This window comes from Xenopus laevis, chromosome 1S (genome assembly GCF_017654675.1).
Source record: "Xenopus laevis strain J_2021 chromosome 1S, Xenopus_laevis_v10.1, whole genome shotgun sequence".
Lineage (NCBI taxonomy): Eukaryota > Metazoa > Chordata > Amphibia > Anura > Pipidae > Xenopus > Xenopus laevis.
In genome coordinates, this window is record NC_054372.1 from 13,083,160 (window position 1) to 13,111,068 (window position 27,909).

Consider the following 27,909-nt stretch of genomic DNA (forward strand, 5'->3'; position numbering starts at 1 on the left):
TCATATGGACTTTTTACATTTCATGGAATTTCATGCTAATGGGACCAGAATTAGCACTGAAACTTTACACCAATCTGACTAAAAGTATCACTGATGCCATTAAATCAGCTGGGTGAGTCAGATCATGTGCACTGCTTACATGTAATCCTCTCTCTAAACTGATTTTATTTCAACTGTTTCTTACTTTGTAACGGATACTTAGTACAATCATGATCTGCATTTGCTTTACCAGTATTCAAGTGGTATTTTAATAAACATGATTAAAACACTTGTCTGTTTCACTTTGATTCTTAGAATGAATTTTAACATATCCATAAAAAGATCAACGTTACGTTGTAGTTATCAAGGCCTGGTTTGTACATAGGACACCAATAAAGGATAAGTAAACCTTAAAAATAAGGTTTTTATATAGGATAGATTTGAGAAAGGTTTCTAATTTTTTAGCCTCTTTCTTTCTCCTGACAATTTCCTTGACTACTTGATGGTCAGACTGGTGGGAAACTGTGCTGTTCTAACAAAATGCATTCAAATTAAAAGTAAATTTATTCTTTTATATCTTGGCATTTAAAATAAATAAATAATGAATTTACATTTTAAAAGTGCTTAGAATAGCCCCTCATTTTGCCTGGTCATGTGCTTTCAGAAAGAGCCAGCACTTTAGGATGGAACTGCTTTCTAGCAGGCTGTTGTTAACTGAATGTGTCTCAGTGGGACCTGGATTTTACTATTGAGTGTTGTTCTTAGATCTACCAGGCAGCTGTTATCTTGTGTTAGGGAGCTGCTATCTGGTTACCTTCCCATTGTTCTTTTGTTTGGCTGCTGGGTGGGAAAGGGAGGTGGTGATATCACTCCAACTTGCAGAACAGCAGTAAAGAGTGACTAAAGCACAAGTCACATGACTTCATCATCTGGGAAACTAACAATATATCTAGCCCCATGTCAAAATTAAATATAAAAAAATCTGTTTACTCTTTTGAGAAATAGATTTCAGTGCAGAATTTTTCCCATGACAGTATCCCTTTAAACCTGTGTTCAACTGTGGTTGAACAATTTAAAACTGAATACAGGGGAGAGGCAGGAAGAAACACAGTCTATTCATTCAGAGGAGCCTGTACTCACAGGTGGAATGCATCTTGGAGCACCTGTGTGAGTACTGACCCCTTTGGAGGATTAGACTGTTGAACTTCCTACACTTTAAAACTGAACACAGGGGAGCGCAGGCTTAAGTGCTCGTCAGTATGAATGAACCCTAGTGCTTGTCCTCTACTGAAATGGAGTGTGCTGAAGCTTTACTTGTTTTCTTCTTTTTTTTTTAAACGCCTGAGCGTATGGCTACATTACATTCTTGCACATAATGAGTGTGCCGCTAAAAATGCCCAGAGCTCCCTCCCAGTGTGGGGTGTGGGATACCGCTCATTGATGGTATTTAAAAAAAATGGTTGTTTCCCTCTAGTGAGGGAAACTGTTTTTGGGGTGACAAGAGCTCTCCTTCCAAGATAACTTGTAGGGTGGTCCATTGCTTTATAAAAGGGCACCAGGGGGTGAGGTTCTGTTACCTTGGCTGTCACCAGCAATTTTGTGCTTGGGGGTTGCAGATCAACTAATTTTTGTGCAGAGGGGACCTGGATCCCCCCCCCACACACACACACACAGGGCAGCCCAGGCCCCCAAAATGACATCTCTGAAGGGAACTATTGGGCAACTGACATGGTATCAGGTTGATATATTCATGTATTATAGTTGTTGGTACAAAAAAGATTCTGCACTGACAGCGTCATGCCGAGGCCCTTCCTGCTAAGACTGACAGTTGCTTAGGGTGCTGGCCAGCCACATTGACAACAACCCCCCCCAGTGCACACAAACAAGTGAAGTCACAATGTAGTTGGTTGGAGGTAAATGATGAATGGACAAGGGCCTGGACAAGGTTGGTGACAGAAAAGGTACGTGACTAGCCCCCCCCCCCACTGTTTCACCAGTTGCGTAACTAGATGTTATTGGCCCCACAGCAAATTAATTTTAGGGCCCCCCTAAATATCCAGAAGTTTTAGGTTTTACCAATACATATATTGAAATGGCACATTAATTAGGGCCTTGTGGGGCCCCTCTACTTCCTTGGCCCACCTGCAGCCGCAGGGTCTGCTTCCTCTGTAGTTACACCACTGTGTTTCACTCTAGGGGGCAAATTCACTAAGATGCGAAGTTGCGCCAGGCGCAACTTCGCCGCACTTCGCCACACTTCGCCAGGCGTAGTTTCGCCAGGGCTCCGCAAATTCACTAAAATCCGAAGTTGCGCACAGGGGTAGCGTAAGGTTGCGAAGTTGCGCTAGCGTTGATTCGCTATATAAAGCGAAGTTGCGCTAGCGAAGGCTAATTTGCATACGGCGCGAAATTCAAATTTCAATGGAGGAACACGTATCTGCACTACAAATGCCTAGAAAACCTTCAAATCAGCAAATAAATTTTTTTTTTTGCCCTACACATGTGCCCACTGTCTAGGTAAGTTGCCATGAGTCAGGAAATGTAGGGGGGAGGAAGGGGAGCCCCAAAAAATTTTCGATCTTTTTCAGCCTATCAGCCATCATGTAGAAAACACGCCAGCGTTTTTTGGGACTTAGAAAAAAAATTGACTCTATCTACTCTATTGCGCTTCGCCAGGTCTGAGGTGGCGAAGGAAGTCTAGCGTAAAAGGTAGCGTTCAGTACACTGCGCAAGTTAGTGAATTTGCGTAGTTTCGTTGCTAGCGAAGATTCGCCTGGCGTAAGGTTGCGAAGTAACACTAGCGAAACTACGCCAGCGTTCGTTAGTGAATTTGCGCAGTAGCGAAAATGCCAAACGCTAGCAAATTAACGCTAGCGTTCGGCGCTTCGCGCCTTAGTGAATTTGCCCCTAGGCATCTGCCTTTTCTACCTACCTCTAGTGCCATCCCTTGTTAGTCCCAAGAATAAAGGCGAAGGGGGCACCCAAAATCACTTAAAAAACTATGCTGTATTATGGATGCTGTTTTCACATGTAAAGTCATAATGAATTTGGAGTAATTAGCTTTATAACATCCCAGAAATGCAGTTGATATCCTATCTTGCTATTGGGTGTTCTTGTTTAAAAAGGAATCACATGTTGTGTCTCTGCATTTGGAAAACAATGTGCTCCATTAACTTCTGGAACATACACTGTGAGACGCCACTGTAACGCCCCTATGTTACGCAATATGTTGGCGCTATATAAATACATGTTAATAATAATAATAACGCCCCTATGTTGTAGCACATCAAATTACCGTTCTTTCCTTTATAAAGGAGAACTAAAGCTTAACTAAAGAAGTAGCTAGAAATGTTGTACATTATGTTTTGTGCTTCTGTACCAGCCCAAGGCAACCACAGCCCTTTAGCAGTAAAGATCTGTGTCACCAAAGATGCCCCAGTAGCTCCCCATCTTCTTTTCTGCTGATTCACTGCACATACTCTGTGCTGCTGTCACTTACTGAGCTTAGGGACCCACTCACAATATACAGTACACATAGAATAGAAATGTCACAATATAAGGCTGATTAGTAATTAATACAGATAATTACTACATGGCAGCACAGAATCCAGTGCAATTAGTATCAGAATTTAATAATCAGCAAACCTGTAGCATCAGCTTATATTACAGCCAGGGAAGCTCATTTTCTGCTGGATAATTAGTGACGAGCCCTAAGTTTAGCTTCTCAACAGCCAATCAGAGCCCACTGAGCATGTGAGTGTCACAGACACTTTCCAAGATGGTGACCCCCTGTAAAATATGGCATTTTTAGCCATATTAATTTTTAAGGTTTATTTCTCCTTTAATAGTGCAAATGTAAAAGGTCAAGTAACACAAACATTGCTGGGTTTCTGCCTAAATGATGGCATCTTCCATCCATGGCAAGGATTCAGATTCAGTTTGAGGATTTGGATACCTCCCAACTGTCCCAGTTTTTCCCAGGACAGTCCTGATTTTGACAGCTCAGCCCACAGTCCATGATTGTTACTGAAATGTCCAGACTTTCTCTTTGATCTCCTGCACTGAACAGCCAGAAAAATATACAAAGTTTCTAAAACTAAGTTGACTTTTGGCAGAAAGCCCAGAATATGTGGCAGGTACACTTAGATACTTTTGTAACAATTTAAGATAAGCAAAGAAGCAATTGTAACAATTTAAGGTAAGTTGGTTTCTTAGTGAATCTGTGACTTGCAGCTTAAAGGGCAATTCACCTTCATTAGCAAAACTGCAATAACACATAAAAACCACAGAAATCTGTTCAAACTTTCATAACCTGCCACATTTTGTAAAATGGTAATTAGGGGGTGTGGCCATTAAATGGGCGTGGTCAACCATGTTCGCCAAATCTTTTTGTCCCTCTTTCTATTTCCAAAATGTTGGGAGTTATAGATTTGAGATTGAGCCAATGCCTGAATAAAAGAGTGTGGGGCATCCCTGATGTATAATCAAGTAAAGTACGGGACTCACTTTTGCATATTAAATAAACTATATTTCTTTTTTCACCATATTTTTAAAGGGGTGAATCACCTTTATGTTAACTTTTAGCATTTAACTGAATAGTCAATTAAAGCAACTTTTCAGTTGGTCTTCATTTTTTTATTTATAGCTTTTATACTTATTTGCCTTCAGCGTTCAGATGGGGTTACTGAACCCAGCAGCCAAAAAGAAAACATTGCTTTGTGAGGCTACAGCTTTATCGTTCATATTCGTATATCAGTCTCTCATTTAAACCACTCCCTGGTCGCTAAGGTAATTTGGACCCTAGCAACCAGATAGCTGCTGAAATCCCACACTGGAGAGCTGCTGAACAAAATGGGAAATAATAAAAAAAACACAAATAATAAAAAATGAAGACCAACTCCAAATTGCCGCAGAATAGCACTTTCTACATCATACTAAAAGTTAATTCAAAGGCAAAGAACCTCTTTAAATCCTGACTTGCTTTACTCAACAGTATTTATAGATATAGATAGATGCATAAATACTATTAACCCTGATGCCTTCTGTTTATGTATGTCCCATGCTGCACAATTATTACCATCTGCCCCAGTGTTCAGCAGAGTCCTGCCCAATTCCATAGGGGGACGCTATTTCTGTTACACTACAGGTGTAGCAATTAAGGCATCAACTCTAGTAGGGCCATGATTACGCACAAGTCAATTCAAACAAGGATCCCAATGAAGCATTTACAGAAATTGACCCCGTGGGAACCATTATCTTACAGTCTGAGGTCTGAGCCCCCTTTTGGTTTCTTTTGCGCAAGAAGCAGAAATGCAAATACTCTAAGGGCTCTTACATACGGGCATTTGTTTGTGAGTTGTGCTTTCTTCCGTTCAGCCGCAGGGGAGCGCAGGAGTAGAACCACTGAATTATTGTCAATGGGGCTGTACACAGACGCATGTAAGCTCAATACGCAGGTTGGGATGCAGCATGTTGCACTTTACCTGCGTTCGGCGCAGTTTATAGTGGAAGCTCATAGCATGGGGCTGCAGGGACCCCGTGAATGAGGAACAGTAAGTACTAGCCTAGCTTCTGTTATAGTGCAATCTAGGGGTGTAACATAACTTAGAGGAGGGTGGAAAGATCTACCTAAATATGGCAGGCCTGGAACTAAGTATGTTTCATACTCTAGTCTAGGCAAACCCACCAACTGGTGACCCCCCTCCTGTAAAAAAGTAATCCATTTGTTTTTTACTAGAAGCATCTTTTCTTCCAACCTGTCCATCTTCCATTATTCTTTTCATTTATCCTACTGATACTGCACCCTTTCACCTTTCTTAATATACCATTCTTTCCTTCTTCCCATCTTTTTTCATAGGGTATTTTTTCTTTCTCTATCACCACATTTTCTCCTTTTCTACACCCATGTGCCATTCTCTCCTATACATCCCTTGCACTATCCTTACCCCTGCCCACCCACGTGCCATCTCAAGCTTAGGGCGCCTGACTGGCCATCTCACCCCCTCCCCTGTGCATGTGCAAAGGAGTGTGTAAGAATAAAAACTGGGTAAATAGACAGGCTGTGCAAAAAAGTGTTTCTAATATAATTAGTTAGTCAAAAATGTAATGTATAAAGGCTGGAGTGACTGGATGTGTAACATAATAGCCAGAACACTACTTCCTGCTTTTCAGCTCTCTTGGTTTCCACTGATTGGTTACCAGGCAGTAACCAATCACAGACTTGAGGAGGGGCACATGGGTCATAACTGTTGCTTTTGAATCTGAGCTGAATGCTGAGGATCAATTGCAAACTCTCTGAACAGTTATGACCCATGTCCACCCCCTCTAAAATCACTGATTGGTTACTGCCTGGTAACCTAGTTCTGGCCCTGGAAAAGACCCCAATAGGAAGCTATGGGAAATATAGTATTTTGGAGCTTTCTGGATAATGGATCCTATACCTACTTTAAGTACTTTGGGCAGAACTGTGGGTTCTAGGAGAGTTGGATTGTGAGGTCCTGGGCCCACCGGGTTGCCACCTAAAGGGCTAGCAAACCCACTAACCAATCACCTTTCCCCCAGCTGTAACCCCCCTCCACCCCATGGGCCCCCCTACCTTATTTCATCTTGATTCGGCCTCTATCAGGGATGGTGGGGAGATAAGGGTGCGCACACCAGAGCAGGGAGCAGGTGTGGGTCGGTGGGTCCAACTATTGCCACTTTTTCTCGGTATATCACAGGCCCAGGCCAACCCTGGGGAACTGTAGGCACCAGAGTTGCCAGGCTGGCAGTTTTCCAGCCTAATTCCAGGCGGGTTTTGAAAGTACAAACTAGCCAAGGTATGGATTGGGGCCACTTTTTGGTCCTTTGGCTGGTTTGCACTTTGGAAACCAGCCAAAGTTTTTCCTTGCCCCAATGTGCCAAGCTTGTGTCTCCCAATGCAAGTTGGGTAATGTAGTTTTTGTTTAACAATTTGCCAACTGCCAAGTTTAATGTAAGACTACAATACCCAGCATGCAATGGGACTGACATGTGTAGAAGTCGGGAGTTACCAGATTTTGAGCTCTGTACCCCAGTCTCCTGTCACTTTTCTCAATTTCAGACAATTTTGGGCAAAAATTCACTGGTCATCAAAATGTCTAGAGGTTGAGCTGTTTACTGATATTTATTGAAATTGTATATGTATTAGGGCCTTATGGGGCCCCTATACCGCCTGGGCCCCCCTGTGGTTACTAGGGTTGCCACCTGGCCTAGCCAGTAAAATACCAGCCAAGGCTGGGGCCAGTATTACAAATTTACCCGTGATGTAGCAGCCAGTTAATTTGTGATCAGCATTCAAACTGCTCCTGGCCTGCCTCCAATGCACCTCCAGCCCACCACTTTCTCCGGCAGGATCACACTCGGATCCCTTTGTCTTCCGAAGTCGCCCGAAGTTTCCTTGTGAGGCAACTTTGGGCTACTTCGGAAAACTAAGTGCTCCGAGTGCCATCCCGACAGAGATTTACATTCTAGCCGGAGGGAGGGGAGATTAATCGCACCCGAAGAAGAGGAGATTTGTTGCTGAGCGACTAATCTCCCTGAATCTGAGCGTATGTCTGCCCTTAGAATACTTACCGCTTCCACGCTCCATGACTCATGACCAAGCCCATGTGACATCACAACCCTGCCACATGACTCATGACCCCGCCCATGTGACATCGCAACCCTGCCACTGTGACATCACGACCCCGCCCCAGTGACATCACAATCCTCTACCTCGTGGACCCGCCCCCTACCCTGGCCGGTAAACTTTTCTCCAAAAGGTGACAACCCTAGTAGTTACACCCCTAGTGATGGGCCAATCTGTCCCATTTTGCTTCATGGAAAAATTTGCAAAACAGTGAAAAAGGCCAATTTTCACATATAGTCATTTATTTTTGTATTGTAGACTTATTTTCACTGCTCATATTGTGCTATTTTTGGGCTCCTTTTGGTTTTGAAGCCGACTTTGCAAATGAGACCTGGAGCCCCGCTAGACTAGACACACACCTCCACTGTCTTTTCTAATCACTGACTCGTTGCTGGGGTACATTGGACCCTAGCAACCTCATAACTGCTGGACAGACAAAAGACTAAATTAAAAATGAAAGTGAAGACCAATTGCAAGCTGTCTCAACATATCCCAGTCTGCATTATACTAAAAGTCCATGTAAAAATGAAAGTACTTTCCCTGTAAAAGGAGTTTTATTAGGCACTAAGATATCCTACAACAAAACAGGCCCGGCTCTAGTAACCAACCTGGTGAAACAAGTCCTGGATTATTTATTATCTCTAAAGTAACCAGGAGCCGACAGAAATCTACTGTAACAGGACTGGAAATCCGATTAGATCATAGGGCTTTACACTAAGCATTTCCTCTGTGACTACAACTCCCATAATTCCTTTCCCATGACTTTGACTCATTATGCGTCTTGAAACGCTCAGGAGGGACGCATTGCATTTCGGGAGTAGTAGTTTCTGATGCCGGACGCGGAGCACTTTTTTTTTTTTTTTTTTTTACCTTTTGAGGACTCCAATTCTCGCCAGGCCCAGAAGGTGGCAGCAATTCTAAGTTTACGTAGGTTTGCGTAGCGTCGTCTCTGCGTCAGACAGGCTAGCTCCTCTGCCAGTGATCCGCCATATTGGAGTGTGTCAAGGCTCCGCTGGTGCTCGGTTCTCGGTTTTCTGCGCCGCCCGGGAGCGCGGGATTATTTGGTTACGTTAGTCGAGAGCCCACAAGGCGGCGGGAGGCCAAGCAGTGTTCCCTGTGGTACCACGGCCCCTCCAGGTTTCCTGCCTCCCCAAACTCGCTAGCTCGGCTGCGGCAGGTGGCTGCTTCTGTCTCTGGAGATGAGCCCCGCGGACGCGAAGAGAGGGGCCAAGCGGAGGAAGAATAAGCGGGGCGGCAGCGCGGTGTCTGCGGATGTGAAGGCTGCGGCTCTGCGGGGGCAGAACAACGCGACAAGCGGAGGATGCGCAGGAGTTGGGGGCAGCGCAGGCCTGATCCATAGCCCACCCGGGAACTGCACTCCCAGCTCCCCCAGGAACGAGGTAACTGTCAGCCCATTTATATCTCTTGCTTACCTGGGCCTCAGGCCTTTAGCAGGACTTTTATAGCCCCTGTCTAGCGTTTAACTACAACTCCCAGCATCCCCTGACAGCCAGAGCCTGCTGCAATATTAAAGTTAGGGCCCCTTTAAGGGTGGGGCAAGGATCCTGCTCTTCCTACTGAATACATTGGATTTATGTTCATTTATTTTATTATTATATTATATAGGCCTTGTGCTCTCTGCAGCCCTCCCCATTTTGTTCACCTGCAACCCCCCAGTATCTCACCTTTATTGGGCTCCCCCTATGCTGCTCCTGCCCTCCCTGAATTGCAGGGGCCCTTCATTTCTAACTGTGGCCCTTCATTTATATCTGTGGCCCTTTGTTTCTAACTGTGGCCCTTCATTTCTTACGGTGACCCTATGTTTCTAACTGTGACCCTTCGTTTCTGTGGCCCTTTGTTTCTGTGGCCCTAAGTTTCTTACGATGACCCTTCGTTTCCTTGCGGTGGCCCTTCGTTTCCTTGCGGTGGCCCTTCGTTTCTAACTGTGGCCCTATCTATCTATCTATCTATCTATCCTTCCGGTCCGTCAGCTGATGGTGAAGTTCATATCCTGCACCCCCTGTCGGGCAATGCAGTTCTGCAGCAGCTGCAACTTCCTCCTGGTTTGACATATTTGCTTTATTGCTGTGTATTGGGAATGTTTACAGAGAACATCTGGCTACCTCTGTCTTATCAGTCAGGCTTGGGCTTCGTTTTCAGGGCAGTGGGGCCAGTATCAGTGTCAGACATGCAAATGTGTTCGTAGTTGTTGTAGTTGAACAAACAATGACCATGTCCTATATTTAACCAGGATGCAGCATCCCCTTGTCATTATTTCAGCCGTAGAACTGAGAGCTTGTTGCTAACAGGCTGCTATCAGTGGCTCCATCCCTTCTCACGCTTCCAATGTGTGACCTGTTAGAAAGAAATGGATTGAGTTCACATGGGGCTGTAGTTCAGGGAGGTGAACTGATAATCACTCAGCCCGTGCCAACGCTGTAGGCAAGGATTTGCTTCCATTATATGGTTAGGCATGCTGCAAGAAATCCAGCTGCAATGTCATATAGTCAACTTGCAGATGGTCCTAGGAGCTTACACAGTTAGAATGTATACATTGTGTGTTGCACTGATATTCATGGAGTTGTCTTATGTGAATATGGATGTTGTGCCATTCAATATGCTATAATGGTAAGAAATCCAGTTACAGGTATGGGACCTGTTACCCAGAATGCTCGGGACCTGGGGTTTTCTGGGTAATGGATCTTTCTCTAATTTAGATCTTCATACCTTAAGTCTACTAGAAAATCATGTAAACATTAAAGGAGACATTTTGTGTAAAAAAATAAGTGTACCAATGCATTATACTAATTTAGATATAGAAGAATCGTGCTTAAAAAAGTAGTATTTCAGGTTGATTTATTGAATATTTCTGCAAAAACCCTAATAATTCCTCCCTTCTCTTCCACTTCCTGTTCCTGAATTCCCAGGCTGTACAGGGGAGCCGGCGGCTCTCAGCTCACTGCACTGTAGGACAGGAACCAATCAGCATCTAGCAGGACCTGATAGGGAACTGCAGGGCTGTGATTGGCTGTCCCCCTCCTACTGTGCTTCTGGCAGGGAACGTTAGGACACACCCACCCCTCATTTGAAACACAGACAGGGACCAGAGAACATCTACAGGGAGCTCTAATAAAGGGGCTATTTTTAAAGATATTAATTTTTAGCACCATGTAAAAGCAACACCATATATTACTGATAATTAGGGTTTTTTTCATTTATCCTATATGACTGGTTCTGCTTCCAATAAGGATTAATTATATCTTAGTTGGGATCATGTACAAGCTACTGTTTTATTGTTACAGAGAAAAGGGAAATGGTTTTTAAAAATTTGGATAAAATGGACTCTCTGGGAGATGGTAGTGAATTCACGGATCCACACACGCACTATTATCTGCAGTCGGGGATGTGGCCCCTCTTTTTATTGTTATACCACCAGCAAAAGTCTATGGGCGATGACCTTTCCGTGCCAAGCCTACATCTCCCAATGCATGTTGGGTAATGTAGTTTTTGTTTAACAATTTGCCAACAACCAAGTTTAATGTAAGACTACAATACCCAGCATGCAATGGGACTGACTTGTGTAGAAGTCGGGAGTTAGCAGATTTTGGGCTCTGTACCCCAGTCTCCCGTCACTCTTAAGCATTCTTGCATTTTCTGGTGACTTTCCTCAATTTCAGACAATTTTTGGGCACAAATCTGCTGGCCGTCAAGAGGTTGACCTGTTTTAGCAATATTTATTAAAATTGTATATGTATAAGGGCATTATGGGGTCCTATACCTTTCTGGGTCCCCTCTGTAGTTACATCCCTGGTGACAGGCGAATCTGTCCCATTTTGCTTCATGGAAAAATTTGCAAAACAGTAAAAATTTTAAAGTTTATTTTTCAAACTTTTTTTTCACTGCACATATTGTGCTATTTGTGGGCTACTTTTAAAGTGCCTCGTGGCCAGTTTTGGGCTGGTTTTGTAGCTGACTTTGGCTGGTTTTGAAAATTAGACCTGGCAACCCTGGTCTATTTTTACCTGTAATTTCATTAGCTCTTGGGTGGTAGGAATAAGGGATCCCAGGTAAAGTCATTTTAGGGTCTTTTACAGTAGAATGTATGGAATGCACGTCACACTGACATACTACTTATCTGTTATCTACTGTGTATCCTGTGCTTGAATGGCTGCCCCCATGGCTACACAGCAGCTTGTTTATATAAACTATAGTAGTACTTATCTGTTATCTACTGTGTATCCTGTGCTTGAATGGCTGCCCCCATGGCTACACAGCAGCTTGTTTATATAAACTATAGTTGTACTTATCTGTTATCTACTGTGTATCCTGTGCTTGAATGGCTGCCCCCATGGCTACACAACAGCTTGTTTATGTAAACTATAGTAGTACTTATCTGTCATCTACTGTGTATCCTGTGCTTGAATGGCTGCCCCCATGGCTACACAGCAGCTTGTTTATATAAACTATAGTTGTACTTATCTGTTATCTACTGTGTATCCTGTGCTTGAATGGCTGCCCCCATGGCTACACAACAGCTTGTTTATGTAAACTATAGTAGTACTACTTATCTGTTATCTACTGTGTATCCTGTGCTTGAATGGCTGCCCCCATGGCTACACAGCAGCTTGTTTATATAAACTATAGTAGTACTTATCTGTTATCTACTATGTATCCTGTGCTTGAATGGCTGCCCCCCATGGCTACACCGCAGCTTGTTTATATAAACTATAGTAGTACTTATCTGTTATCTACTGTGTATCCTGTGCTTGAATGGCTGCCCCTATGGCTACACAGCAGCTTTTTTATATAAACTATAGTAGTACTTATCTGTTATCTACTGTGTATCCTGTGCTTAAATTGCTGCCCCCATGGCTACACAGCAGCCTGTTTATATAAACTATAGTAGTTCTTATCTGTTATCTACTGTGTATCCTGTGCTTGAATGGCTGCCCCCATGGCTACACAGCAGCTTGTTTATATAAACTATAGTAGTACTTATCTGTTATCTACTATGTATCCTGTGCTTGAATGGCTGCCCCCCATGGCTACACCGCAGCTTGTTTATATAAACTATAGTAGTACTTATCTGTTATCTACTGTGTATCCTGTGCTTGAATGGCTGCCCCCATGGCTACACAGCGGCTTGTTTAGATAAACTATAGTAGTACTTATCTGTTATCTACTGTGTATCCTGTGCTTGAATGGCTGCCCCCATGGCTACACAGCAGCCTGTTTATATAAACTATAGTAGTACTTATCTGTTATCTACTGTGTATCCTGTGCTTGAATGGCTGCCCCCATGGTTACACAGCAGCTTGTTTATATAAACTAAAGTAGTACTTATCTGTTATCTACTGTGTATCCTGTGCTTGAATGGCTGCCCCCATGGTTACACAGCAGCTTGTTTATATAAACTATAGTAGTATTTATCTGTTATCTACTGTGTATCCTGTGCTTGAATGGCTCTCCCCATGGCTACACAGCAGCTTGTTTATTTAAACTTTATTTGTTTTTCTGAAGCAAACACACCAGTTTTACCAGTGCAGGGCACCAGTAGATTATACTGTATTTCCTTTAAACCACTTTTATTTTTTGATGTAACTGTTCCTTTAATATTCTGTAAATGTGTGACTTGTGTTCCCCTTGTATATGCAGTCAAGCCAGTTATGTAATATCCATGTAAATACAGACTGTTGATATCTACTGTTTTGATTGCTCAGCTGTTCGGCTGCTGTCAGAATCTCCAATTAGCCGAACATTTGGGAAACGCAGCTTGTTTACCAGGATTTGAATACTGTTTGATCATTTTTATTAACATTTTTCATCATGGCTCAACTCCAGTGGCAGTTCCTTAGGTTTTGCTCTGTGTTCTATGTAATTAGTATTTGGTTTTGGTCATAGGCACACCCAAAGGGATCTGTATTTAGTACTGGTATGGGATCTTCTATCTGGAATTGTCAGCACTTGGGGGTTTCCATAGTGTAAAGCACCATGCCTTAAAGGAACAGTAACACCAAAAAAATTAAAGTATTTTAAAGTAATAAAAATATAATTTACTGGTAAAACTGATGTTTGCTTCAGAAACACTACTATAGTTCATATAAACAAGCTGCTGTGTAGCAATGGCGGAAATTGAAAAAAGACTATGGCACAGGTCAAATAGTGGATAACAGATAACACAATTATGTTCTACAGAGCTTATCTGCTATCAGCTGTGTAACCTGAGCATTTTCTTGTTTGAATGACTGCCCCCATTGCTACACAGCAACTTGTTTATATAAACTATAGTAGTACTTATCTATTATCTACTGTGTATCCTGTGCTTGAATGGCTGCCCCCATGGCTACACAGCAGCTTGTTTATATAAACTATAGTAGTACTTATCTATTATCTACTGTGTATCCTGTGATTGAATGGCTGCCCCCATGGCTACACAGCAGCTTGTTTATATAAACTATAGTAGTACTTATCTGTTATCTACTGTGTATCCTGTGCTTGAATGGCTGCCCCCATGGCTACACAGCAGCTTGTTTATATAAACTATAGTAGTACTTATCTGTTATCTACTGTGTATCCTGTGCTTGAATGGCTGCCCCCATGGCTACACAGCAGCTTGTTAATATAAACTATAGTAGTACTTATCTGTTATCTACTGTGTATCCTGTGCTTGAATGGCTGCCCCCATGGCTACACAGCAGCTTGTTTATATAAACTATAATAGTACTTATCTGTTATCTACTGTGTATCCTGTGCTTGAATGGCTGCCCCCATGGCTACACAGCAGCTTGTTTATATAAACTATAGTAGTACTTATCTGTTATCTACTGTGTATCCTGTGCTTGAATGGCTGCCCCCATGGCTACACAGCAGCTTGTTAATATAAACTGCCTCCATAGAGTAAAGGATTGGAATACTAATCGGTGCAACAATGTAACGAATGTACCCTTTGTTTTTATTGCAACCTTCTATATTGCTGGTAGCTGGGATCACTTCTGGTTTGGGTATGCCAAGTGTTTCAAAAGCAACAACTCGTTTTACATATTAACATTGATTCAGTTTTAACTTCAGCCACCCCAAAATATTGCTCCTTTTAAAATTGTTGCCTTGGTCAGAATTGACATTGAAGGGGTTGTTCACCTTCCAAACACTTTTTTCACTTGAGTTATTTTCAGATTGTCCTCCAGAAATAGACTTTTTTCAGTTACTTTCCATTTTTTATTTTTTACCTGCGCAGACTAGGTTTCCTTCCCCTTTAATGTAAGACTACAATACCCAGCATGCAATGGGACTGACTTGTGTAGAAGATAGGAGTTACCAGATTTTGGGCTCTGTAACCCAGTCTCCCATCACGCTTAAGCCTTCTCTCGTTTTTCAGTGACTTTCCTCAATTTCAGACAATTTGAGGGCAAAAATCTTCTTGCCACCAAAATGTCTAGAGGTTGAGCTGTTTTAGCAATATTTATTGAAATTGTAAATGTATTAGGGCCTTATGGGGCCCCTATACCTCCTGGGCCCCCCTCTGTATTTACGCCCCTGATGATGGGCAAATCTGTCCCATTTTGGCCCAGTATTTTCTAGGGATGCACCGAATCCATGATTCAGTTCTGGATTTGGCCTTTTTCCCTTGTGCCCGACCGAACAATCTTAAAGGGATCCTGTCATTGGAAAACATGTTTTTTTTTCAAAACGCATCAGTTAATAGTGCTACTCCAGCAGAATTCTGCACTGAAATCCATTTCTCAAAAGAGCAAACAGATTTTTTTATATTCAATTTTGAAATCTGACATGGGGCTAGACATTTTGTCAATTTCCCAACTGCCACCAGTCATGTGACTTGTACCCTAATAAACTTCAGTCACTCTTTACTGCTGTACTGCAAGTTGGAGCGATATCACCCCTCCCTTCCCTTAAGGTGGCCATACACGGATAGATCCGCTCGTTTGGCGATGTCGCCAAACGAGCGGATCTCCCTCCGATATGCCCACCTTGAGGTGGGCAATATCGGGCTGATCCGATCGTGGGCCCTAGGGCCCAACGATCGGATCCTTCACGTTCGCAAACGGGCGGTCGGATCGCGGGACCGCATCAACGAACAGATGCGGCCGCGATCCGACGGGATTTTTAACCCCATCCGATCGAGATCTGGCGGACTTTCGGCCAGATCTCGATCGGGGAAGCCCGTCGGGGGCCCCCATACACGGGCCAATAAGCTGCCGACTCGGTCTGTCGGCAGCTTTTATCGGCCCGTGTATGGCCACCTTTACTCCCCAGCAGCCTAACAACAAAACAATGGGAAGGTAACCAGATGGCAGCTCCCTAAAGCTGGCCATAGACTCAAAGATCCGCTTGTTTGGCGACATCGCCAAACGAGCGGATCTTTCCCCGATATGCCACTAATGGCATGGCTATATCGGGGGGTAATTACGATACGCCAAGGGGCTCTGACGGGTTGGTTGGTTAAAAATCAAACCTTCCTGATCGATATCGTGGCCAGATCCCGTCAGAAGCCCCCATACACAGGCAGATAAGCTGTCAAATTGGTCCAAACGACCGATATTGGCAGCTTTATCTGCCCGTGTATGGCCACCTTAACACAATATAACAGCTGTCTGGTAGATCTAAGAAAAACACTCAATAGTAAAATCCAGGTCCCACTGAGACACATTCAGTTACATGGAGTAGGAGAAACAACAGCCTGCCAGAAAGCAGTTCCATCCTAAAGTGCTGGCTCTTTCTGAAAGCACATGACCAGACAAAATGACCTGAGATGCACCTACACATCAATATTACAACTATATACACTTGCTGGTTCAGGAATGAAATTTTATATTAAGAGTAAATTATTTCAGTGTAATTTAAAAATAAAAACGACATCGTAAAATCATGACAAAATGCCTTTAAGGAAACATTTCAAATGATCCTTCTGTATTGTACAACAATGAATTTAAAGTGGATTGTGTTGTGAAAAGCCTTTGGAAACCATTCTTGCAAGTCATTCTAGTGTCACGGGACACTATAAATAGAACCGGAAGGAAATAGTTAGGGTTGATTGACACGTTATTTGATAGAAGAAGTTAACTGTTTAAGCGAGGAGGAAAAATACTGATATTGTTTGTCTCTGGAGGTGAAGTATGAGGAAGTGTTTGAGCTGTGGAAGGTCAAGGGATGGCTAATTTATATAGTAATTGCTTTGCTCTGTTGTCTGGTAAACTTTAGTGTGAAGAGGTTACTAGCGAGCAGGGTAGTTTAAACCTTTATATTTACATTTAAATTAGGGATGCACCGAATCCAGGATTCGGTTCGGTATTCAGCCTTTTTCAGCATTATTTGGATTCAGCCGAATCCTTCTGCCAGGCCGAACGGAATCCGAACCCTAATTTGCATATGCAAATTTGGGACGGGGAGGGAAATCACGTGACTTTTTGTCAGAAAACAAGGAAATAAAACTTTCCCCTTCCCACCCCTAATTTGCATATGCAAATTAGGGTTCGGTATTCGCCCGAATCTTTCACGAATGATTCTGGGGTTCAGCGGAATCCAAAATAGTGGATTCGGTGCATCCCTAATTTAAATTAACTTTCAGTATGATATAGAGCAGGGGTCCCCAACCTTTGTGAGCAACATTCACATGTAAAAAGAGTTGGGGAACAATGCAAGCATGAAAAATGCTCCTAGTTGTTACAATATAAGTCTCGTTAATGGCGGCCAAACTCCCGTGAGATGGATTGCGCATACACGTATTTACGGCAATGTATGCTGGTGACATAAGTATGGCACGTATTGATGATCAGTATGGCTACATTTTGCTTGTAAATTGTTTTCCGCTTGGCGTTTTTCCGCAAAAGTTTACTAAAATTGTCCTAAGTGGAATTGTGGGCAATGAGAAAAAAACAGAAATGCATGCTGGGAAAAGAAAACTACAGGCTAAAAAAATCCATATTCTCATGCGTTTGTGGTTTCATTGGCATATTTAAAAACTATTGTAGGAAAAAAATCGGTCTATCCTCTAATAGAGATGTTTAAGTGGCCACGTCTCTGCAATTGGTTTGATCCCCGTTGCCTTAAAAAGGGTTGTTTTTTTCAGTATGGTGTAGAGCGTGACATTTTGAGACAATTTGGAATTGATTTTATTTTTTTTATTGGTGGTTTTTGAGTTATTTAGCTTTTTATTCAGCAGCTCTCCAGTTTGCATCTGGTTGCTAGGGTAATGTGGGCCCTAGCAACCGGGCATTCATTTGAATAAGACTGGAATATGAATAGGAGAGGCCTGAATAGAAAGATGAGTAATAAAAATGATCAAGGACAATAAATTTGTAGCTTTACAGAGCATTTGTTTTTTAGATGGGGGGGGGGTCAGTGATCCCTATTTGTAAGCTAGAGTACGTCAAAAGAACAAGGCAAATAATCAAACTATATATAAAAAAAATAAAAATAAAATGAAGGCCAGTTGAGTAGAGGACATACTAATAGTTAAAGGTGAACTACCCCTTTAAAGGATAAGTAAACTTTTTAAATAAGTGAATGTAAAATTGATGAGTACTATTCTAAGCACTTTTACAATGTACATTCATAATTTTTTTAATTCCAATATATTAAAGGATACATGTACTGTTAATGAATCTTGTTACAACAGCGCCACCTGCTGGTCAGTTTCCCACCAGTCTGACCACCAAGTAGTCAAGGAAGTTGTCAGGAGAAAGAAAGAGGCTGCTCTGATGTTCTTCTGCTTAGGGAAGATTTAAGAAATGTTTCTGATTTTTTTTCCTATTCAGAACATGAGAGCAGCCTCTTTCTTTCTCCTGACATCTTCCTTGACTACTTGGTGGTCAGACTGGTGGGAAACTGACCAGCAGGTGGCGCTGCTGTAGCAAAATTCATTCATATTGACAGTACATGTATCCACAAAAAATCCACAATTGTTCCCAAAAAGCAATAAGGCCTCATGCCTGAATGACTACCGACCTGTAGTGTTGACATCATTTGTCAAGAAAGTGTTTGAGAGGCTTCTTAAGCATATCCTCTTCTCCTTCATCCCCAGTTTCATGGATCCACTTCAGTTTGCCTATCGTCCCAACAGAGGGTGCCATTTCCCACGTGCTGCATACCACCCTCAGCCACGTGGATAATAAACAGGGGAACTATGTGCGGATGTTGTTCATTGATTACAGTTCAGCATTAAATACAATACTACCCTGCAGACTTTCCAGAGAGTCAGCAGCTTTTAGTGGCTTCTGTATTGCCACCTTTATAGCCCATAACTCCCTGCATAAGGCAAACACCATGGGGCACATTTATCAAGGGTCAAATTGAAAATTTTAATTTTTAATTTCTAAGTTCCAGTTTATTTTAGTGTTATTCGACTAGGGAATAGTCAAAATTCAATTTGAAATCTATCATGTACTGTCCCTTTAAGAATTCAAATTAGACAATTCGCCTTCTAAAACCTGCTGAATTGGTGTTTTTAACCTATGGGGGACCTCCTACGATCAATTTGGAGTTATTTGGTGGACTTTTGAAAAAAAAAAAAAAATATATATATATTTTTTTTTTTTGGGTGAAAAACCATGAATCGAATTTGATTTGAATTTGCAGCTCGATCCTATTCACCCATTTTTTATTTCTTTTTTTTAATACATTTCGATTGTTTTTTTGTTTTTTTTTAAATTTATGGACATTTTTAGAAACTCCCATAAACTCGAAATTCGACCCTTGATAAATCTGCCCCAATGTGATGTTAACATACCGGTAGTTTATTTCTAAAACCACAACATGAATCATGTCCCATGGGGAATTCATGTTACAGTTACTGGTTTAACCTGAGGTCAGGAGCCACTCACTTTCACATGCTGTTGTTTTTTCCCCTTTAAGTCAACACAAGAGGCTGAGCAATGGTTGACCTCCATGAACTTGTGGCTTTGAACAATGTGTCTTAACAAGCAGATACGTGGCTTGTTATTTAATGTACACCTCTATTTATATTTGGTGTGGGAAGCGATTTCCCGTTGCACCTGTTTCTTCCTCATCAGGGCTGCCCAGACTTTATGTATGTAGAGATCTGCTTTTAGTAAAGTTATTGTATCTACCATCAGAAGAAATAAGAGATCATATATATTTTCCTTCAAGGGGAAGTAAAGGAACGGTTGTAAATTTAGATAATTTAATTTCATTGCTGAATGTCATTTGATCTAGAATTCTTGCCATTAAGCAAAACAAGACCAATGTGTCTGCTAGTTTGGGTATAGATACAGGTATGGGATCCATTATCCAGAATGGTCTGAATTACAGAAAGGCCTTCTACTATGGACTCCATTATCATAAAATAATCCACATTTTTAAAAATGATTTCCTTTTTCTCTGTAATAATAAAACAGTAGCTTGTACTTGATTCTTCCAGGATTTGAATTTGTCCGAAAGCTAACGTTTTAGCCAAACAAAATCTGTTTAGAGCAGATATTCATAGCGGCTTTGTATTTCCTCACGTTTAAACTTTGGGCGACTTCGGAAAACCAAGTGCTCCGAGTGCCATTCCGCCGGCAATTCAGATAGTAGCTGGTGGGAAGGCAGTTCGGAGAGATTAGTCGCCCGAAGAAGAAGCGGTTTGTCGCTGGGCGATTAATCTCCACGTGTCTGCCCTTAAAGGCAGCTGTTAGAATTGATACAATAGTTACTAATATTTTACAGTTACTGCAGAGAAATGTATCAATTGTATTAACTAAATGTAGCAAATTGTAACAGTTCATAGTCTGCTTCTGGATCGCTGAGCTGTCTTAACGCCAGAGACACGAACATTAAACTTTAAACTTAAATTTTGAGAAAACCGTAAAAAATAAAAGATGGAAAGTATTTGGGGAAAAAAAGCATTTGTTTCTGGTGAACACACATCTGAAAACAACTGAATTGAAAAAAACGTTTGGAAGGTGAACAACTTTTTCATTGTTCTAAGAACTGAATATGCAGATTAAGGTATGGATTCCAATCAGCAGTTGGCCAAATCTTTTGTGAAAGTTTCAGTATTTGAACAAGTCCAAAAGATAATTGGGCTCTGTGTATCCCTAAATATTTTACATGAAAAAAATCACGATGGTACAGGTATGGGACCCGTTATGTAGAATGCTTGGGACGTGGGGTTTTCCGGATAACGTATCTTCCAATTTGCAGCTTGATTCTATTCACCCATAATTAATTTTGATTGGTCGTTTTTTTTTATAATAAAATAATCCAAATTTTTAAAAACGATTTCCTTTTTCTCTGTAATAATAAAACAGTAGCTTGTACTTGATCCCAACTAAGATATAATTAATCCTTATTGAAAGCAAAACCAGCCTATTGGGTTTATTTAATATTTACATGATTTTCTAGTAGACTAAAGGTGGCCATATTCTGCCCATGTAGAGTCTTCCCGATCGATATCTGGCCACAATATTTTTCTGCCGCCCGACCATTTGGAGCCCTTTGCTCCTCATTGTGATCCAATCGTTTGGCTCTAGGGCCAATTGTTCGGATTACCCCGTTATACCCCTGCCATTGGTGGGCACATCGGTGAAAGATCCGCTCGTTTGGGGATGTCGTATGGCCAGCTTAAAGGTATAAAGATCCAAATTACGGAAAGATACGTTATCTAAAACCCAGGTCCCGAACATTCTGGATAACAGGTCCCATACCTGTACCAGGAATTGCTACATGTAGTTACCTGCACCTTCATGTTGGGCGTAGATCATCTAGGAGCCTTAATACTTGAGCAGCTCAGTGGCTAATAAATCAGATATAGTGTAGTTAGCCAGTTTATACGAGAATTCTGGGAAAAATCTATGCCATTAACAATTTGAGACAGCTGACCGCTTTGGGACTGAAGTTGGGGGGGGGGGACCCCAAAGCAGTATTTAAGCTTTGATTACATTATTTTAAACGTATGTAAAGAGTGGCTAATTCTAAATCCTTTTTTTTTTTAAATAGTTTTTGTATTATTGCTCTTCTTCTTCTTCTGACTCTTTCCAGCTTTCCAATGGGGGGTCACTGACCCCATCTAAAAAAACAAATGCTCTGTAAGGCTACAAATGTATTGTTATTGCTACTTTTTATTACTCATTTTTCTATTCATACTTCTCCTATTCATATTCCAGTCTCTTATTCAAATCAGTGCATGGTTGCTAGGGTAATTTGGACCCCAGCAACCAGATTGCTGAAATTGCAAACCGGAGAGCTCCTGAATAAAAAGCTAAATAACTCAAAAACCACAAATAATAAAAAAGTAAAACCAATTGCAAATTGTCTCAGAATAGCACTCTATACATCTATACAGACTAAAAGTTAATACAAAGGTAACCAACCCCTTTAACCCTTAGGGGACACAACAAATTTTCCTTTTAAAACAATGTTGCAAAAATGGCCTCAGTGCTTTCTTTTTTGATTGTAGGACAAAATTCTCTATTTAGTTCTCTGTTTTTCGGTTCTCATCAAAAAGACTAAGAACACCTGATCCAAGTCTTAAGGTGGCCATACACTGAGAGATCCGTTCTTTGTCGATGTTGCCAAAGGGTGGATTTCTACCAAATATGCCCACCTTAAGGTGGTCGATATCGGGCTGGTCCGATTGCGGGCCCTAGGGCCCAATGAGCGTATCAGAACGAAGGGTAACGGGCGATCGGATCACGGGACTGCGTCAACGAACAGTTCGGCTGCTAATCCGACTGAATTTTTAGTCCTGTTCGACATCTGCCCGACTGATACCGATCACTTTCTATTCAGCACTTCCTAGATGTCACTTTTCTCCCAACATTCCCCTTTCTCTTAACCATTTAATTGTGTAGCCAGTAGGGATGCACCGAATGCGCAGCCGAACCAAATCCAAATCCTAATTTGCATATGCAAATTAGAGGTGGGGAGGGAAATTGCGTGACTTTTTGTCAGAAAACAGTTAAGTAAAAAATGTTTTCCCCTTCCCACCCCTAATTTGCATATGCAAATTAGGATTCGGTTCGGTACTTTGTCGAATCTTTTTTGAAGGATTCAGGGGTTCGGCCGAATCCAAGAAAGTGGATTCGGTGCATCCCTAGTAGCCAGGGCATGGGGATGGACATCAGGTCCCCCATTCTGGTGCTCAAACAAGATTCTGAGATGATACAAGGCTTGTCTTAATAACAGTGTCCACAATATGACTCCTGCCTGCTTGTTATAATTATGAGTTCCCAGACCAAAGGAAACAAGATTCAAATAATTTATATAGTGTAATTAAAGTTCATTTTGCTTGACTAATGTGATAAAATAAGATTTTGAATATTTTTTTTTGGGTGACTGTTCCCCTTTAAACCCAACAGGATTGTTTGGGCACCAATATGGATTTATGCTGATTAGTTAACGTTGAGTACAAGTTACTTGTTATCACTAAAGAGCAAAAGGAAAGTCATAATATGAGTATAGTTCAGTAGTATAGGCACAGAATAAATCCATAAGTGCTAATGATTATATTATTGGGCTTTTATTCTCATTCTTATGTTATTTTTCCCCTAGATGGCATTGAACGGTACCCCCTTCACAGACGGCCCCCTTGGTACAGAGTTCTCCCAAATGCCCCAGGTAATAACTTTCTCTTTATTTCTCAGTTGTTGCATGAAAAAAACAATTTCAGAAATGTTGCAATTTCATATCTACTTTAACATATGTGCTACTTAGCACTGTATGAAATGCTATTGTTTGTAATGCAGATGTAATGCTATGTATACTTTGTAAATATATTGAAGGAGAAGGAAATGTCTAATCTATGGAGTGCCAAATGTTAGGGCACCTCCAAGTTTGTATAGACTTGCCTTTACTCTGTGCCAATGCTTCTGTTAACAGAAAACTGCAAGCAGCCTGGGGTACGAGCTCCCTTCTTTCTCTGTGCAGATGTGCATTCATAGTAAAGTTAAAATCAGGATTTTCGCACTGCTGTCAGGCCCGGATTTCCTTATTTCCTTATTTGGCGCCCCAAATCCAGGCCTGACTACTGTGAATGCATTGGCCATTGAATTTTGGTGAAAAGGGAAGAGAAGGATCCGTCACTGGTAAGTACCCTGTGCGCTGTGCAGTTTTTCCTTAAAGGGATACTGTGATGGGGAAAAAAACAATTTCAAAATGAATCAGTTAATAGTGCTGCTCCAGCAGAATTCAGCATTGAAAGCCATCTCAAAAGAGCAAACAGATTTTTTTATATTCAATTTTGAAAACTGACATGGGGCTAGACATATTGTCAATTTCCCAGCTGCCCCAAGTCATGTGACTTGTGCTCTGATAAACTTCAATCACTCTTTACTGCTGTACTGCAAGTTGGAGTGATATCACCCCCTCCCTTTTCGCCCCCCAGCAGCCAAACAAAAGAACAGTGGGAAGGTAACCAGATAACAGCTCCCTAACCTGCCTGGTAGATCTAAGAACAACACTCAATAGTAAAAATCCAGGTCTCACTGAGACACATTCAGTTACATTGAGAAGGAAAAACAGCAGCCTGCCAGAAAGCATTTCTCTCCTAAAGTGCAGGCACAAGTCACATGACTGGGGGCAGCTGGGAAATTGACAAAATGTCTAGCCCCATGTCAGATTTCAAAATTGAATATAAAAAAAATCTGTTTGCTCGTTTGAGAAATGGATTTCAGTGCAGAATTCTGCTGGAGTAGCACTATTAACTGATTCATTTTGAAAAAACCATGTTTTCCCATGACTATCCCTTTAACAGGAGCACAGTCCTTGGGTATTAGCTAAGTGATTATACCTTAAGGGGGTGCTTTAACTGGATATTTGTAAAAATAAAAAATATATATTTAGCGAAGCATATATTTAACAATATCCTGTTGATGCTGATTCATTTTGGAGATTATACGTGAATTTTAACTGTGCAACTGGGTGATATTGAGAAGCAGCGTGCCATCCATTATATCTATATATATCTTTTTTTTTTCTTTTTTTATCAGGAAGATCGAAATGTTGGTATTTCTTTTGTCTGTTAAAATCAGTTAGTCTGAGCCTGTTGAGCGTGGTATTTTTTTGTTATTTTGTTCACATTTTACCTGCACCCAGGTATGCTTTGTTTCTGTTTGTGAGTGCTCCTCCATGTTCCGTGTGTGTGTCTATCTATATATATATATCTATATATCTATATATCTATATCTATATCTATATCTATATCTATATCTATATATATATATATAACAAAATCGTAGATGATACCCGCACTCCTTCACATCTAGTTTTTGCCGGGTGCTTGGTCAAGATTAGGTATATAAAATTGTAGAAAGGACCAGCACTCCGTTTTCCAAAAAAATTCAATGGTTTATTCAAAACTCAGTGTCTCCAACGTTTCGACCCTCTTTGGGGCCTTTGTCAAGGATGTATATATATATATATAATGTGTATGTGTAGTCCAACTAGGATCACACACAATTCCATACAACTTAGCATTTATTGGAAGTACTTATTTTAACTTTAAGAATGGCTTGGATGATTTCTTGGACAGACATAATACAAAGACTATTGTGATACTAAACTCTATAGTTAGTATAGGTATGGGTAGATAGAATTTAATTAAAAGTAGAGAGGGGTGTGTGTATGGATGCTGGGTTTTCATTTGGAGGGGTTGAACTTGATGGACTTTGTCTTTTTTCAACCCAATTTAACTATGTAACTATGTAGCTTCAAATTTCACCATCTGTGATATAAAAATATATATATATATATATATATATATATATATATATATATATATATATATATATATATATATATATATAGATATATATATATATAGATATAATGGGTGGCACTCCGCTTCAGAGGAAGAGCAGCCAGGTACCTGGCTGGGGGATATTTATATTTTTAAATACTTTTCAGCCTAATAAAGGGTACTACTTCAACTCTATTTGAATTAGTCCATACCCTAAGTATACCTATTGTGTTTAGTATGTTCTATTATTACTATGATTGGCAGCAAACCTCAACAGCAGGTATATTTGGCCAATAGTTCACAGTCCTAAATAAAGGGAGGGGGAAATGTATTCATTACTGTACATGGCTGATTGATGGATCTCACTTTTTAGAGCGTTCTAACTGTTTTGTCCTCCTTTTCCATTCAGGCTCCGTTTACATTTGGTCTGGGCCAGAGGGCTCCATACACAACGGGGGACCACTGTCTTCTTTGTAGAAGTGAACGCAAGGACACACTCTCAGAGTGTGGCACAAAAAACTCCAACAAACTAGCACTTTCCACCTCCCCAAAATCCACTTCCAAACTGCACCTTCCCCTGTGGGTATGTTCAGACTGCCGACGGACAGTTGAGAATGAAGAAATTCATACGCCACAAGACCAGTCTTTAGCGGTAGGTCTTCAAAGGGGAAGAGCAAATGGGGATTTATCATTCTGTTGTATAACCCCAGAGCTGCAGAAAATAAAAGCGAAGCTTGCTGCCAGACCAGGAAAATGCTTCCTTGCAATAAATCACAGCATAACCTAAAGGCACAGATCACAGCATAGCATTAAAATGCACATCTAGTTTCTTTTCTTGGGTTTAGAGCTGTGCAAGTCGGATTGGGATATAAATAGAAGCAACACTGTGTGGTGAGCAACATTAAACAAAACATAACTGCTTCTAGTCCATAGAAAAGAGATCGGAGTAAGTGCATCTAATAAAGGGATGGTTCACCTTTAAAGATTCTATCATGATTTTAATGGTGCCGTTTTTAATCTCTAAATGACACTGTTTACTCTGCAGATAATTCACTGTACAATATAAAATTTCATTCCTGAACCAGCAAGTGTATTTTTTAGTTGTAATATTGGTGAGTAGGATCATCTCAGGTCATTTTGCCTGGTCATGTGATTTCAGAAAGAGCCAGCACTTTAGGATGGAACTGCTCTCTGGCAGGCTGTTGTTTCTCCTACTCAATGTAACTGAATGTGTCACAGTGGGACCTGGATTTTACTATTGAGTGCTGTTCTTAGATCTACCAGGCAGCTGTTATCTTGTGTTAGGGAGCTGCTATCTGGTTACCTTCCCATTGTTCTGTTGTTAGGCTGCTGGGCGGGGTGATATCACTCCAACTTGCAGTACAGCAGTAAAGAGTGACTGAAGTTTATCAGAGCACAAATCACATGACGGGGCAGCTGGGAAACTGTCTAGCCACATGTCAGATTTCAAAATTGAATATAAAAAAAAAAATCTGTTTTCTCTTTTAAAAAACTGATTTCAGTGCAGAATTCTGCTGGAGTAGCACTATTAACTGGTGCATTTTGAGAAAAAAAAAAAAAATTCCCATGACAGTATCACTTTAAGTTAACTTTTGGTATGTTAACTTTTGGTATATTCGAAGCTACTTTTCAATTGGTCTTCATTATTTAATTTCTGTAGTGTCTATAGTATTTGCCTTTGTCTTCTGACTCTTTCCAACTTTCAAATGGAGGTCACTGACCCCATCTAGAAACAAATGTTCTGTAAGGCTACAAATGTATTGTTATTGCTACTTTTTATTGCTCACCTTTCTATTCAGGCCTCTCCTATTCATACTCCAGTCTCTTATTCAAATCGGTGCATTGTTGCTAGGGGAATTTGGACCCTAGCAACCAGATTGCTGAAACTGCCAGCTGGAGAGCTGCTGTATAAAAAGCGAAATAACTCAAAAACCACAAATAATAAAAAATGAAAACCATTGTCTCAGAATACCACTCTCTATATCATACGAACAGTTAATTTAAAGGTGAACAATCCCTTTAAGCTATTTTGACACATTACATAGATCCTGTTTAGCAATTATTTATATGTACTGAGACATGACATCCCTGCCCCAAACTGATGGACATTGTCTGTATAAAATGTATCTATAAAGTATAAATGCACACAGTGAAACCTCTATTTTGCATCCCCCGATTTTAAGTTTCCCCTTATTTTACATTGTTGTATTGTGGTCCCACCTGTATATTATGCATAATATGTTTCCCTGATTATACATTTTCCCGGATTTTACACCATTTTTTTTGGGGGGGATCCAGGATTCGGTGCGAGATTGGCGAGGATTTGGATTCTGCCTGGCCAAACCGAATCCTAATTTGTATATGCAAATTAGGGGCGGGGCGGAAAATCGCATGACTTTTTGTCACAAAACAAAGAAGTAAAAGAAGTTTTCCCCTTCCCACCCTTAATTTGCATATACAAATTAGGATTCAGATTCTGTTCGCTATTCCGCCGAATCTTTTATGAAGTATTCGGGGGTTTGGTTGAATCCAAAATTCGGTGCATCACTAATTTTTTTTCTGGTCCCCT

The 27,909-nt window shown here is 41.0% G+C and overlaps 1 protein-coding gene across 5 annotated transcripts in view; it reads left to right on the top strand.

Moving 5' to 3' along the window:
• Positions 1 to 8,561: 8,561 nt before the first annotated feature.
• The window catches only part of fam193a.S (family with sequence similarity 193 member A S homeolog), a 56,379-nt gene continuing 37,031 nt past the window's right edge, over positions 8,562 to 27,909 (top strand). For 2 of the 5 annotated variants that reach the window (XM_018243013.2, XM_018243014.2), the window contains exons 1-3: positions 8,562 to 9,027; positions 23,135 to 23,200; positions 25,729 to 25,971. In XM_018243013.2, coding sequence (XP_018098502.1) covers positions 8,827 to 9,027; positions 23,135 to 23,200; positions 25,729 to 25,971 — 510 coding nt within the window. In that variant the 5' untranslated portion in view covers positions 8,562 to 8,826. Of the gene's footprint in view, positions 9,028 to 23,134; positions 23,201 to 23,461; positions 23,668 to 25,728; positions 25,972 to 27,909 lie in introns of those variants that run through there. The other 3 variants (XM_018243012.2, XM_041579375.1, XM_041579374.1) reach the window with 3 other exon arrangements.